This window comes from Cynocephalus volans, chromosome 5 (assembly GCF_027409185.1).
Source record: "Cynocephalus volans isolate mCynVol1 chromosome 5, mCynVol1.pri, whole genome shotgun sequence".
Classification (NCBI taxonomy): Eukaryota; Metazoa; Chordata; class Mammalia; order Dermoptera; family Cynocephalidae; genus Cynocephalus; species Cynocephalus volans.
In genome coordinates, this window is record NC_084464.1 from 150,271,441 (window position 1) to 150,286,560 (window position 15,120).

The 15,120-nt window shown below is 40.9% G+C and overlaps 1 protein-coding gene across 1 annotated transcript in view; it reads left to right on the forward strand.

Annotated features, from left to right (window-relative positions):
- Window positions 1-14,972: 14,972 nt before the first annotated feature.
- The window catches only part of CCDC170 (coiled-coil domain containing 170), a 76,859-nt gene continuing 76,711 nt past the window's right edge, over window positions 14,973-15,120 (forward strand). Inside the window, exon 1 of the mRNA XM_063098374.1 lies at window positions 14,973-15,104. Coding sequence (XP_062954444.1) covers window positions 14,973-15,104 — 132 coding nt within the window. The remainder of the gene's footprint in view (window positions 15,105-15,120) is intronic.

Sequence of the window (15,120 nt, forward strand, 5' to 3'; positions counted from 1 at the left end):
AATTCTGTCATCTTTTGGGAGTCATCTCTATATACAGGATTTGATCCCTTCCAATTCAACAAACCAGAGGTGAAGAAAGGACTATATGTCCAATAATAGCCGACTGGCTGCCCTTGGGCATTCACACCTCCAGCTGGGTATTGTCTTAATGGAAATTGCCCTGCCCCATAAGGGAACATCTGGACCAAAATGGGTTCCCTGCCTTGTATTAGAGAGGGACATCATTCCATTGCCTGAGTCATATTGGGGTGGGGCAGTAGCTCCAGCAGGTTCCAAATCATCTGGAAAGTTTTGGGGAGGAGGTGGTGAAGGCAAAGCTGGTGTGGGGAATGAGCCCTGGGGCTTGTGCAGTGTTCTGATTACCTGTGGGTTTGGAGGGTTTAACGTTGCTAGCAAGTTGCACACCTCATCCTCTTCTGGACAACAGCTATCCAGAAGGGGCTCAATAGCTCCTTCTTTTCCCTTTCTCTGGACCATAAGCATCCCTGTGAGGAGTTTTTGTTATGTAAAAACATAAAAGCTTGTTCATAAGGAATTTTATCCTATTTCTCTGACCTCTGACAAAACAAAGGTTTTACAAAATGGAGTCACTTCTCTTCAGGCTATTGCAGTACTAAGTGCTTCTATATTACAGATGAGGACACAGGCCCAAGGTGATTGAGGAAATTGCCCGAGATCACAAAGTCAGGAAATGGCAAAATCAGGAATTGAACCCAGACAGCCTGGCTCCAGGGTCTGTCCACTTAACCACTGTTTGAGAGCCTCCAAGTCCAGGGATAAACCCAAGGACGTTCGGTATTTTTTAAAAAGGTCAAGATCTCTCCTATACTTTACAGGTGGATTTTTTTTTTTATATTCATATATATAAAGAGAACCAGATCTCATTTATAAACCAATTATAAATCTAATTTTCAGTCTATTATTTCCAGCTACCCAGAAGGAGGGCTCTCCTTTGTCTGGGAAAAGTCTGCCAACTCCATGGTTCAGTTCTAATTTTTCAGTACTACATCTATTGAAAACTTTTGCTCCTGGCTGTCTTCCTCTGTCATCATCCTTGGTGACATCAACATCCAACTGTGTGACCCATCCAACATCTTGGCCATTCAGTTTTTGATTACCTGCCTCAGAATCAATGCTTTTTTCCTATATTTCAGCTGAGCTACCTGTTCCCATGGTTACAGCCTGGACCAGGAACTGTAATATCTATAGTTTCAAGCATCCTACTGTGACCACCACCTACTGTCCTCCCAATTCACTTACGAGAATAGCCCCATTGTGACAATGTTTTGACCTCATCAAAACCTCTCATTCATTGATCCTATCCTCTTATTTTTTCAAACTTCCATACTCCTTCATTTTCCTCCTATCTTCATGTCTTTACTGTCTAGCTTAAATTCCAAGATCTATCATTATAATTACTCCCTTGCAAATATAATCAACACCTTTAATCCTCTCTATCTTACTTGCCTGGCATAATCCTGACCTTGATTGAAGGTAACTGTGTTCCATTTTATCAGGCAATTGAAACATATACGAGAAAAATCATACAATTGAGCGGACTGGTTTCATTTTAAAATCATGACCATAAACGTCAAGGGTTCACTCAACACCGCCAGGTAATTCCACTGTTTCCCTGCACAGTGTTTCACAAACTTCAGTCATTCGTCTATTACCTGTATGATTTTTGTTGTATCTGAATAATACCTATGCAATGATTTACTAAATAACTTTCCTTAAATTGATTCAAAATAAAAATGTATCCATATCCTAAACCTTGTCCTATGCCATGGGTTGGCAAACTATAGCCCATAGGCCAAATCCAACCTGATACCTGTCTGTTTTCCTTCCTTCCTTCCTTTGTCTGATCAGTATGGAGTTGTTACCTGTTTTTATATGGCCCATGGGCTAAGAATGATCTTTATATTTTTAATCGGTTTTAAAAAATGATATTTTGTGACACATGAAGTTATATGAAATTCAAATTTCAGGGTCAATAGGTAAATTTTATAGGGACACAGTCATGCTTGTTTATATTTTGTCTATGGTTGCTTTCATACTACAACAGCAGAGTTGAGGGGTTGTAAAAGAGACTACACATGGTGTTCTTTTCATTTTGCCCTGCTGATCCGTGAACTACAAAACACAGGGATGCAGCTATAACTCTATAGTGCTTGGAGTGCCATGTGTATTGCCATATCATGACATTTCACTTTACTTTCTAAATTACTAGTGCTTACCCATCATGTCAAAACAAGAAAAAGGAGAAAAATAGATTCTGAATGTCATGCTTTTAAGACACAGTAAAGAGTAGATTATTTTTTGTAGAATAAATGGTAAAGCATTATGTTTATTATGCAATGACATTATAGATGCACTAAAGGAATACAATATTCATTGACATAACTAGATTAAGCACTCATCGCAATATTCCCAACTCACAGGAAAGTGACAGAAAAATTAGAAAATTAAGAATGGGATATCTCATCACAGCAGATTTTTCTCATAAAAATAAAAAAATAAAATGAAGCTGCAACCAAAATGAGTTTCCAAGTGGCTAATTTACTGGCCAGGTGAAAAGAGCCATTTACAACTGATGAATTCATTAAATCATGTTTGATTGCTGCAGCCAAAGAAATGTGCCTACAGAAAATAAACTTGCCTTTCAGTGAGACCAGTTGTTCAGAGAGCTGAGGACACTGGGAGTAAAATCAATAGTCAATTGAAAAACAAGGCAAATGACGTAAAAAGATTTTCTTTGGCTCGTGATGAGTTGGTACATGTTGACAATACCACCCAGTTGCTTATTTGAGAAGTCATTGTCAAGACGGAAGTGACTGAAAAGTCTTTGTGGAACAACTACAGGTGAGAATATTTTCAAAGAGATTGAGAAAACACTAATTCAGTACAACATGAAGTGGAATCTGATAAGATGTGTTACAACTAATAGTGGTAAAAATATGCTAAGCAGAAAAGGGTTTCATTGCACAAATTTACAAAAACTGTGAAAATGAAAAGTCTACAGTTATTCATTCTATTATTCATCAGCACGTACATCACAGAAAATATTTGTATTTATCTGGTGTTATAAAACCAGTGGTGTCAATGTTGCACTTTTTTTGCTCTTGTGGACTTAACCATTTTCACTTATGCAATTTTTTTTTTTTAGAAATAGAAGCTGAATATCCTGATTTGTACAGCAGTTTGTTGGATCAAAAAAGTTTTATTTTGATTTTGTGAACTCAGGGCTGAGACCAAAATTCTTCCGAATGAGAAAAACAGCCCTCAATCACTATCATTGAATACTGAATGGATCTGGAAATTAGCTTTTGCTGTAGACTTGGTGATATTCATTAATTGATTTGAGTTAAAATTATGGGATAAAACAGCATTATATGCAAAACTTATATTGTTAAAGTCATTTAGACAACCACAAACGTTTGAAATGCAAGAAATGTTGAGTGGCTTTATATACTTCTTATTCTGTCAAAATTTAAAACGAGATGTGAAATCTTCATTCCCACACAAATATCCAGCCCTCAATACAAGTGCAAATGAAATTTCCATATTTCAAAATACATTTAACTGTGCAATTGAGGCGTTTCCATCTAACCTTCAACTGGAAGGGATTAATCTGTAATGTAATGACATGCTAAAAGGAAAATATCAAGATAATAATCTAATAAAAATGTATAGATGCCTTTGAAATGATTAACATGCTCAATTAAAATCACATACTTGGGGACTGAAAATCAGAATTTGGCAGTACCCATCTGCATGACATGACGTTTTCAAAGATGAAACATGTCAATTTTCATTACAGATAAACATGAAGAGATGGACCTATGCAATTAATTTTGATGACAGGAAACACTAACTTTGAGCAAAACGTTACTCACCCCGCAAAAGAATTGTGTTCTCATTAGTAGACCTGAATTACAAAAATTTGTACTCAGTTTGTACTTATTATCATTGCTGTATTTTTTGGGTGGCTGGCAGGTACATGGATCTGAACCCATGACCTTGGTGTTATAAGGGTGTGTTCTAACCAACTGAAATAACTGGTCAGCCCTGCATTTTGAATTTCCTCAATAAAATATGTGGAATTTTTTTTTCTCTCTCAGCATATTAAGTAGCTACATAGTATCCTCGAATTTGCCTCTTGGCTCACAGAGTCTAAAATATTCATTCTCTGATTCTTTACAGAAAACAGTATGCCAACTCCTGCTCGAGAACAGTGGTTCTAAAACTTGGGTATGCATCAGAATCACCTGTAGGTCTTGTTAAAACATATTGCTGGCCCCCACCTTCGGAATTACTGATCCATTTGGTCTGGGCTGAGGTCCCAGCATTTGCATCTCTAGCAAGTTCCTAGAAAATGCTGATACTACTGCTCCAGGGACCACGCTGTGAGAACCACTCACACAAAAGGCCACTGGGCGGCTGGATAGCCTACATTGGTTCCTCCCTCCAGAACACCCCCTTTTCTGTACCACAATAGGAGGAACTACGTGGATTATACAACCAGCTACGTTCAGTTTATTTTAAAAAGCATTAAAAATTTGATTAGAGGTTATCAGCTAGGACAATTGAAAACAAACATTTTAAGCTTTTGTGGCATCATTGCAAAATGTTTTCTTCCCTCTTTGGAGTGACATGATCTGGGAAGCACTGATTTTTCTTGTGCTGAAGCTTCTAGTTGTTTGGGCTAATGGGAAGCTCTGGCAGGAGAACAGAGGGCAAAAGGAGAAAGAAGGTCAGGCCACCAACTTCCTCTCTGTCCAGTTGCAGAAGGTTGGCTGTGTTCCATCAAAGCCCATGCTTCTTCTCAGGTAGCTCTTACCATATAACCACCCTCCCCAAGTTCTAGTAACCCTCTCCTCCCTTAAGCCTTGGGATTCTGGCAAGGGGCCTCTACTTTGCAGTTTTCTTGAGGTTTCATGAGTTTAGGATTCTGGTTTTCTCTTTTTGTTTGTTGGCTTGTTTTACAAATGTACATGTTTCTCATTGGAAAATTTGTAATCTGTTAACTTTTGGAGCTTTGACTTATGTTTAAAAGCCTGTTGCTGAAACCAGGCCTAGAACAGACATTTTGGATGCCCCTAAAAGCTACTTTAGGAGGAGTTTTTATCTTGTCTCAGATAGCTTGTTTATTTAACCCATATCTCAGCATGCCAAGCTTATCAGTATATTTCAGGGTAAAATTTAACATGATAGCAGAATGAGCTGGATTGTCTGGTTTAAGCTGGATGTGCCCTGGACTTCCTGTTCCACACTGCAAATTATCTGTCTTCTCCTATCAGCACTTCAGATTCAATTTGTCCCAAACTGAAGTCTTTATCCTTCTCCCTCCTCTGCTTTGTCTCCTTGCTGCCTGATCAGGCCTCACCACGCTTCCAGCCTGCCCGGTGAGCTCAGGCTCCATTTGATTCCAACTCCCAATCTTTCCCCTTCTCCCCATCACCACTGCCATTTCCTCTGGTCCTAGCCCTGACCTGGCTTGCTATCGCCCCTCTGCGGGCCTCCTCGCCTCCCATCCTGCCGCCTCCATCTTCGCCTACCTACTGATGTCCTGGTATCTTCCTTCCGGTGCAGCATGCAGGACATTGCTCTATCCAAACTTGACCAGCTTAAGAGTTCTGAACTCAGCCTGCCATCTAATTAGGAACATCCCCCTTCTATAAAGAAGCAGTTATCTGAGGTGTACAAGGTCACACAGCTGGTAGCTTCTGGTCTCTGTTGTCATTGTAAAGAAAAATACAAGTCTGTACTAAAGTATTACGGATCATAATGTATCACCCACACACGGAGTTTTGTGATAAGTCTGGGCTGGAACATACTTTGTGCATTTTGACTTCTGGCTTTTGCTTAAACGGTCGTACATGGAGTGCTCCCAATCCCAGCCTGCGATGTTCTACCTTCATAGTCCCAGCCAGTCCAAACTGCAGTCCCCTTCAGAGTCCGGCCCTCAGAGTCCCCCACTCCACTCCCTTGACATCATCCCATCTCATTATCAGATGCTGCCTTGATGAGCCACTTGGCTCATGTCTTGACACCCCAGAAAGCTTGAAGGCATCTGGGCAGGGGCGAGTCACGTACTTTTTCTGCCCCCACTTACCACAAAAGCACATTGCTTTTACATAGAGAAAAATCTGTTTAATGCCAATTTTTAAAGACTGTGTAAATTCATATGTTCTGTTCTTGTGAAGAAGAGTACAAGGTTGACCAAAGGGACCAGAATTAGACTTTACGAAATGGAATTCTGAAACAATCAGATGTATAGTCAATAGAGGGGGGACTGTCTCATGTTGGTTCTCTTCCAGGTGCCTCAAGTTTTCATCCATTTTGTGTTTCCTCTGGCACTGTTGGCTCATTGAAAATTTAACAAGTTTGTACTGATTTTACTGCCAGGAAAAACTGCGGCCTGAAAACATGGTTACTACACGTTGGACTATTAGTAGGAGATTTCTGAAAGCCTTAGTTTCCATTAAGGGCTTTATTTTGTTTACTTTTTTAATGGCTGGTCTAATCTAAACCCTTGACCTTGGTGTTACTAGTGCCACACTCTTCCAAGCAAGCTAACCAGCCCGCCCCCCCTACCCCCCCTTTTTAATATTGCTTCAAATGACAATGTTGAGATGGTTCTGGACTGGATATATGGTCATGTTACTGCAAAATCAAAAGCCATTGTCAATGCCAAGAAATCCTCAGGGTCAATAATGGACGTATGTAGGATGATTGGATAGGATCTGTAGCTGCCACAGCTCTGATTTTATTTAAGTTTTGAACAGCACAGGGGTCTACCAATGGCTTTAAAGTGAGGTGGATACGGGTTCCATTTTCACGTTCTACTACCAACTGTGGGACCTTAGGCAGGTTACTCGCTTTCTCTGTGCTTTAGTTTTGTGGTCTGGGGTCTGATCTTCAGTCCACCACTTTCCAGCTGTATTCTCTCGGACAATTTATTTCCTTTTCCTGTGACTGTTTCCTCATCTTAAAACCGGATTATTCTAATACCCACTTCATAATCTTGTTTTATTTATTGGGATCATACAGAGGACGCGCTTAGAACCGCTCGTGTAAGATCACATGCGAGTAGATCATCATGAGAAGCTGCGGCTGTTATGGACACTATATCACCATGACCTGGATCTCCTTGCAGGGCGGCTGAGAAGGTTTAAAGGAAAGATCGCTCAGCAGGGCAGGCTACATAATTTGCGGAGCCCACTACAAAATGAAAAAACAGGGCCCCTTGTTAGAAATTTACCAGGAATTTCAAGACTGGGACAGCAGAGTGTTAAACCAAGAACAGGCCCCGGGCCAGTGCGACCGCAGGCAACGGGTGGACGCGCGTGGAGACTCTGGAGCTCGCAGACGCATTTGCACTCAGTGGGCGCTAAATAAATGCTCACTACCCCTACCCGTCCCGCAGACCGGCAGTCACCATTAACCACCCGCTGTCACTTGTCTGGGACCTGAGGACAAGACCTGGACTTGCGCTCACGCTGGGGTCGCCCCGCCCGCGCCCGCCGCTCGGCCGCAGCCCCTCGCCCCGCAGGGCGCCCTCGGGCGGCTCGGAGTCTGCCCCGCGGCCCCAGGAGGCCGGGCCACCCGCCCGCGCGCCGCCTCCCCGCGGCGTCTCCCGTTGCCCGGGGAGACGCGCCGCGCCACCCGCCACCGGCCACCGGCCACCGGCCCGCGCCGCCGCCGCCTCGCTCCGGCCGGCTCCGGGTCCGAGCGCGCCGCGGGGCTCCGGCCGGCATGAGCCGCGGCCGCGCCTCCGGCCCCAGGCGCCTGCACGCGCCCCGCGACGTCGCGCTGGGGGCCGCGTCGCCCGCGCCCCAGGTACGGTCCCAGCCGCCCGCCGCGCGCGGGGTGGCCCCGGCGTAGGCGACCCCCGGGAGAGGCGGCGGGCAGGCCCCTCATCCGCATCCCGTCCCCCGCCCGACTGCCAGCGGGGAAGCCGAGCGGAGGTGTCCCCGCGTGGGAGGGGACCGGGCCTGCCCGCGCGCTCGGTTGAGGGAAGGGTGGGCGGGTCGTGAGTGTCCTGTTGAGTCCGCTGCGTCTCTGACCTTGAAAAGTGGGTCACTTCGAAAGTCAGCGCGTCCGGCTCCGCAGCGCCGCCCGCGGGGACGACCTTACTTCACTCACCCGTCGCTGCTCAGCGGCTGAGACGCGATTCAGAGCAATTTTTTCAAAATCCCGTGTGATAGGACTCGTGCCCGCCCCGAGTAAAGTCGCAGAGCACTCTGGAAACAGTACAATTCAGTTGTCCTTGCATCCGTGTACTCCCGGGAATGGCTTAGGCATTGGGGACTTCCAGGTGTCACATAGGCTAACACGGCGCGCGCACCCCCCAAGCCCCAGCCCCCCAGATGTTCTGTCTGGCTCAGCCTGGGTTAAGTTTCCACCTCTGCACGTGGCATCGGGTCCTATCAGGTCTCCTGTGTGTCAGGAGCAGCTGCCAGAGGGGGAAATTGTGTTCAGCCGAAATGCTCCCCTCAGAGGTGTTCTGCATACATGCAGGAGGGGATGCGACAGTCCACACGCCACGGGAGTCTCCAACATGCTGTGGGGATTCTGACCTTCAGCAGCTTTGACGGCCGCCTGACGTCTAACCCACATTTAGACTTCCCTGATTCCTGGCATGTTTGTGGACAATTAGTACCGTTGTGAGCAACTAAAACTAATTTTTCTTCCATCTGACATTTAATTATTTGACATTATTACATTTTATCACAACATGGTGTCCTCTGTGAGTGAAGACTGTTAGCCCATATGTAAGTATGCAGTATTCTTATATTATTTGATTTTTTTTTTTTTTGGTGAGTCCATTGCAAGTAAATTACACACATCATGACCCTTCATCCTTAAATACTCTGGTGTGTCTCCTAAGAATAAGGGTATTCTCTAACTGAAATACAGTGATCAAATTCAGGATACTTAGAATTGTTACAATACTATCTAGTGTACACTACTAAAATTTTCCCAGTCTCCCTAATTATGCCACTTATTGCATTTTTCTCTATTCTAGGATTACTCATTGTAGTTAGTTATGTCTCTTTAGTCTCTTTAAACCTGGAACCTTACTTTTTATTTTTTTTTATCTTTGATGATACTGATGTTTCTGCAGAGTCCAGATCACTTGTTTGTAGAACAGGTTTATCTGAAGATTAGATTTTCGGTAGGAATACTACAGGAGACATGTTGTGCCTCACATCAGGAGGTAAATGATGTTAGCTTGTCCCCAACTATGGCTATTGGTGCTGTCTCCAGCTGGTGGTGATTTTTCCACTGTAAAGGTATCTTTTGCCCTTTAGCAATAAATAAGTGAGTAACCTTATTAACTGAGTAACCTTATTGCTTCAGATAGAGATTTTTAGGATAATTTATCACCTACGTAAGCACAAATTTCCACCAAGCCCAAGATTTTAATTGGCTTGAAAGAGCTGAATTTTACTGAGAACAAAAGTAGAAGCAGAGCATTGGTGGTATAGTGAGGAGCGTAGCTGCCCTCCAAAAGTAGAAGTGGGAAGACCAGCATTGAACATTAGACCTTTAGTGTACAAAATACTTCGTCTGAGATGATCTTACAATGTAGGCAAGTGAGGCAGAAATTTCCCATTGTACGAGTTTAGGTGAGGAAATGGCTTGCTCGTTTAGCAAATGATGCAGCAGGGACTTAAATATCTTTCCTTTGAAAGTTTCGTACTTTTTCTACCACACTGCACTGAAAACCAGATTAAAATACAAAGCAGTGAGAGTATGCAACTTTCTTTTTTTTTTTGTCCTTTTTCGTGACCGGCACTCAGCCAGTGAGTGCACCGGCCAGTCCTATATAGGATCCGAACCTCGGCGGGAGCTGAAGTAGAATATTGTAGGGACTGAGGTATTAGCTTTGGTATCAAAACTGGGTACAAACAGTCCTGATTATATGTGCCTTATATGTGCTGCCTTGGTCCAAAAAATTACTTAATATCTTGAAACTTTAATTCCTTCATCTGGAACGTGGGATCATAGTACTTATCACATAGTGTAGTTTTGAGATTTCACAGTTAATATATGTAAGGCACTCAATAGAGTGTGACAGAATAAGTGCTTATTGATACTAGCTATTATTACTCTGTATAATGTTTGGAATTTGCATTGGTGTCAATACCACAAACACCCACTACCACCACCATCACCAATACCCTGCCACTTCAACAATCAGTTTATTGAGGATCTGTGTGAGGGACTGAAATTACAAAAATGAACTTGAACGATCCCTGCTCTCAGTGAAGAATCAACAGTTCACAATCAAGAGAAACAGACACATAAAATGATTACTGTTTCGTTGGTATCACCCATGAACCAAATTTAATGCTCAACTATTCTCAAGTCGGATTTCCCAATAATCAAATCATCAGCAGAGCTTTACGAGGCTAACAAATGTGAAGAATACAAAGAACAATATTATAAGAATTGAAATGGAACAGCTCAAGCATGGAGGACAGAGACATGCTTTGGGGGAATTTACAAATGTAGCTTTCAGCAGGACAGTCTAACTCGGCCATGCATTTGATATAATGCTACAGAATAAAAAGTGTGACCAAAGGATATAGTAGTGCCATCAGTGAGCAAAAACCTGTAGCAGTATTTTACTGGAAAGTGCTTGGATTTGGTGCCAGAGACCACAACACATGGTGTCTCACCAGCTATTTTGCTTTGTCACTGTTTTCGCATGCCTGGAGGCTGTGAATCAAAGTTATGGGTCCAGTGTACACCATTGCTGGGAATTTCAGCAAGTCTCTTTCCTCTCCGTTAAACAAGAGTTAATCGGATCAGGTGTCTGTTGAGATTGTTATGAGAAGCAAATGTAAATAGCAACACAGTCTGTTAACAGCTACAGTTCCTCAAAGCAAGTTAAGTAAGTAAAGTCTGCTTTCATTTTGCCTCCCACAATTTCCACTTTTTAAAACATTGTGTGAAATATACATAACATAAAATTTACCTACCATCGTAACCATTAGGAAGTGTACAGTTCAGTGACGTTAAATACAGTCCCATTGTAGTGCAGCCATCACCACTTCATTCCAGAACTTTGTGCACTCATTAAACACTAACGTTCTCCCTCCCCACACCCTGGCAACTGTCTACTTTCTGTCTTTATGAATTTGACTATATCTGTGATTTTTTTTTTTTTTTATTGTAGCCATTGTAATGGGTATGAGGTGGTATTCCTTTCCACTTTTTAAAGAACCGTTTTCTTCCTCCTCTGGTATGCTCTGTTCTTTTTTTCTCCTCCTCTTAAAAGTTAAAATAAAGTTTAACAAAAGATCTAAATCTAATCACATTCTTCATAGGAATTTAAGTCAGAAGTCTCCTTATTTTAGGTATAAATAAACAAACAAAACCCCTAAATCCTCCCAAAAAGTCATGAAAGGAGAGAAAAAGAAACAGAAGGAGCAGGGAAAAAGGAAAACCCAAAGTGAAGGTGGAAAGCAATACAAATATATCAGTAATTACAATGAATATATATGGACTAAATGCTCAGTTACCTGATAAAAACTGTCAGATTGTATTTTAAAAATTCAAGTCTATGCTACTTATGAAAGATACATCTAAACAAAAGGATATGGAAAGGATGAAAACAAAAGTATATAAAAAGATACAGGCAAATCATAATCTAAATAAAGCTGATTAGCCATATCAATATTATGAAAAATACTTTTAAGGCAAAAAAAAATTACGAGAGGTAAAGAGAGTCACTGCACAATGATAAAAATTTTCATTCATTAGGAAGTTGTAACAATTCTAAACATGTATGCATCTAATAACATAACCTCAAAATATAAAAACAAAAATCGACAAAAGCAAAAAACTATAAGGATAAGTAAAAAATCCACAAGTAGAGTCGAACATGTTTAACATGCCTCTGTTAGTATTTGGTAGATCAACCGGACAAAAATGTGGTAAGAGAGCTGTTAAAAGAGCTAAAGTGCAAACTTGGTTAAGTTATTGTGAAGAATAAAAATATACAAAATATTTGGGATATAGCTGTGAACAATTTTTTCCCTTTGTCCAAGGTAATAAATACTTCTAGATTATGAAATAATTAATTTAACAAAGGCCTAGAAAGTGTGCACTACTGCTAGGGACTGATTAGATGAATAATTAGATATTTCCCCTTGTTTTAAATAAAAAAGGGCATAACCATTAAAAATAAATGATGACTATCTATTCATGAGAAAACATTAGGCAAATTAACCTTGAAGGGCATTCTGCAAAATATTGACCAGCGCTCTTCAAAAGTGTCAAAGTCATGACTGGGGAAGACTAAGGACATATGAAAACTAAACGTAATATGGGAACCGAGATTGGCTCCTGGACCAGAAAAAAGAATATTACTAGAAACAATGGTAAAATTAGAATTAAATCTGTAATTTAGTTAATAGTATTTAACAAGGTTAATTTTTTGGTTTTAATAAATGTACCTCAGTTATGTAAGTTGTTCACATTAGGGAAAGCTGGGTAAATGGTATACAGAAACTTTCTGTTCCGTTTCTGCAACTTTTCTGTAATTCCAAAATTATTTCAGAACAAAAAAGTTTAAAAAAATAAATAATGATCAGTTAATTCATTTACACATCTAATTTTGTTTATTTTAACTACAACATTTAGTTTCTCTTGGTATCTAATTATTCTTTGATCACTCAGCTTTCGAATGCAGCATGAGATAAAACCTTCAAAGAACAGATAAACTTTTTGAACACCAGAGAGCAAGCTTCTCTTTGCATATTTTAAAGAAATTGTGTGTGTATTTACTTAGTGTTGCCAAATAGAATGTGTAGTATGTTTCAAACAATAGTGAATACTCCTTGGTTTGTACTTGAATTAAGTTGACTAATGATAGAGACTTACTTTTTTTCATGTTCAAGAACAACTTAAAACATTTTAATTGAAAAAAGGAGTAACATTTGCTGTACCAGGAATTATTTATGCTATGTTCTTTTACCCAAGGTTTCTTTATTTCTTTGTTTTGCTTCCAATTTTTTTTCCTTTGAAATTGGTGCTTTGGTGGCTTTGATCTGGGGCAGAGAAGTTCAAAGGCCTTGCTGAAGTAGGCCAGTAGCACCTCAGTCTGATGCCAGCACAGCTATTGATTATAGCTTCTGTACCTACATGTTTAGATATTGCTTGAATCAAATATTTTAAATATTGCTCATAAAAATAAATATCCCAGTTCTTTTTTTAGTGAAGCAGGGAATGTATCAGTCTCATAAAAATAAACATCTGAATATTTCTGAGTAATGGAAGTGACTTCCTTTTCATGAACTGAATTTACCCTTCCAGTTTTTCTCTTGAATATTACCTTTGAGCTTTGTACGGAAATGTACTTTTCAGAATATTAAGGTTGTCAAAGTCTGACCTCAATGTCAGTGCAAAGGGGAACAATTTTAAGACTTGACTATAATTATCACATTTCCCTAAGTCTCTTCTACTTCTGGGTAAAAGAAATGGGCAGTAGAATACTAGAAAGGAAGGCTTGGTGTTAAAATCTTGTGAATGTTTGGAGCAAGCAGCAATGAGAACTTAGGAGGAAATGAGAACCTAAGTATTCTGCTTAGTTAGTCATATGTTGTGTTAGCCACACATTTGTCAAACATTTGTTGAGTCTTTGGCACTGAAGATATGGAAATTCTTTCCTTCAGCAACTTTAAAAAGAATGCCGATTTTAGAGCAGGCACTGTTTTAGATAAGATCCCACTCATAACAGTTATATGCCAGTGGAGGAAATAGGTAAAAATCTAAACAAATAGATAAACAAGGTAATTTCAGAGAGTGGTAAATGCTTTGAAAAGAAAACAAAGCAGGACAGCAGGATAAAGATTGAGTGGGGAGCAGGATGTGATCTAGTTTGGAGAGGGTGGCTGGGGTGGGCTGTCCCAGGAGATGGTGGCATCTGTCCTGAATCTTGAATGATGCTGGGAGGGAGTATTCTTAGAAACAGCATGAGTTCGATGTGCTTAAAAAGAGTGCAGTTTGTAGCATGTTCCCCAATCTCGGTGTATCTAAAATTTCCTAATGATTAGATTTAGGTTAATCATTTTTGGCAGTTTTGACAATTCCATGTGGAATGCTGTGTTCTTCTCAGTGCATCACATAAGAAGCCTCATGCCAGCTTACCTCATTGTTGACATCATGAAAGACAAAGAAAGACTGAGAAACTCTTCCAGATGAAACAGATTAAAGATACCTGACAACTACATGCAAGGCATGTATAGTTGCTCTAGGGAATGTAATTAGGATAATTGGTGAATAGTACAGCATCACTGTTAAATTTCTTGAATTTGACAACTGTGTGAGAGGAATGTCCTTGTCTTTAGGAGATACATGCTGAAGTGTTTAGGGGCAGAGGGCCATGGTGTCTGCAAATTGCTCACAAATGATTTTGCAATCATAATTCTAAGATGCACATAGAGAAAGGAATCAATCAAATGTAGCAAAATGTCACAATTGGTGAATCTAAGTGAAGCATTTACTTGAGTTCACTGGATTATTCTTGCAACTTTTCTGTAGAATTCAAATAAAAGATTTAATAAAATTTGTGTGCCAGCAACAAACGGGGGTTATGATGTAGAAAGCCCTGTTTTGTGCTTATAGTTGAGTTAGGTAAATAGTAATGGATAATAAATAAAAGTTTAAAAAAGGATGAAGGCAAGCATGGCTGGAGTAAATATATGGTCTCAGATAAAGATCTAGAGGGAAAGACTCAGGAAAGCAAACATAGTTACACAGGGCACTCTAGCAGAGCAGGGAGGGCTGGAGAGGGTAAGTTTTGCTGAGGTTCTGGGGGTAAGTGGGTGATGCTGACTCTGAAGCACCAGCAGGACATGCAGGTGATGTTCAGTAGATGGAAATGTGGATCTCTACCAAGAGACACAGGCTTGGGAGCCACAAGACACTGGAAGTGATTGAAATCTCAGGAGGGCATGAAGTGGGCCATTGAGGGTGTCTGGAGTGATGAGGAAAGAGTGTTGAGGACAGAACCCAGCCCATGTCCAGCTGAGGAGTGGTTGAAGGAAGATGAGCTGCAGGAGGATGGGGAAGGGAGGGCCGGAGAAGTAAAAGATAGGAGAG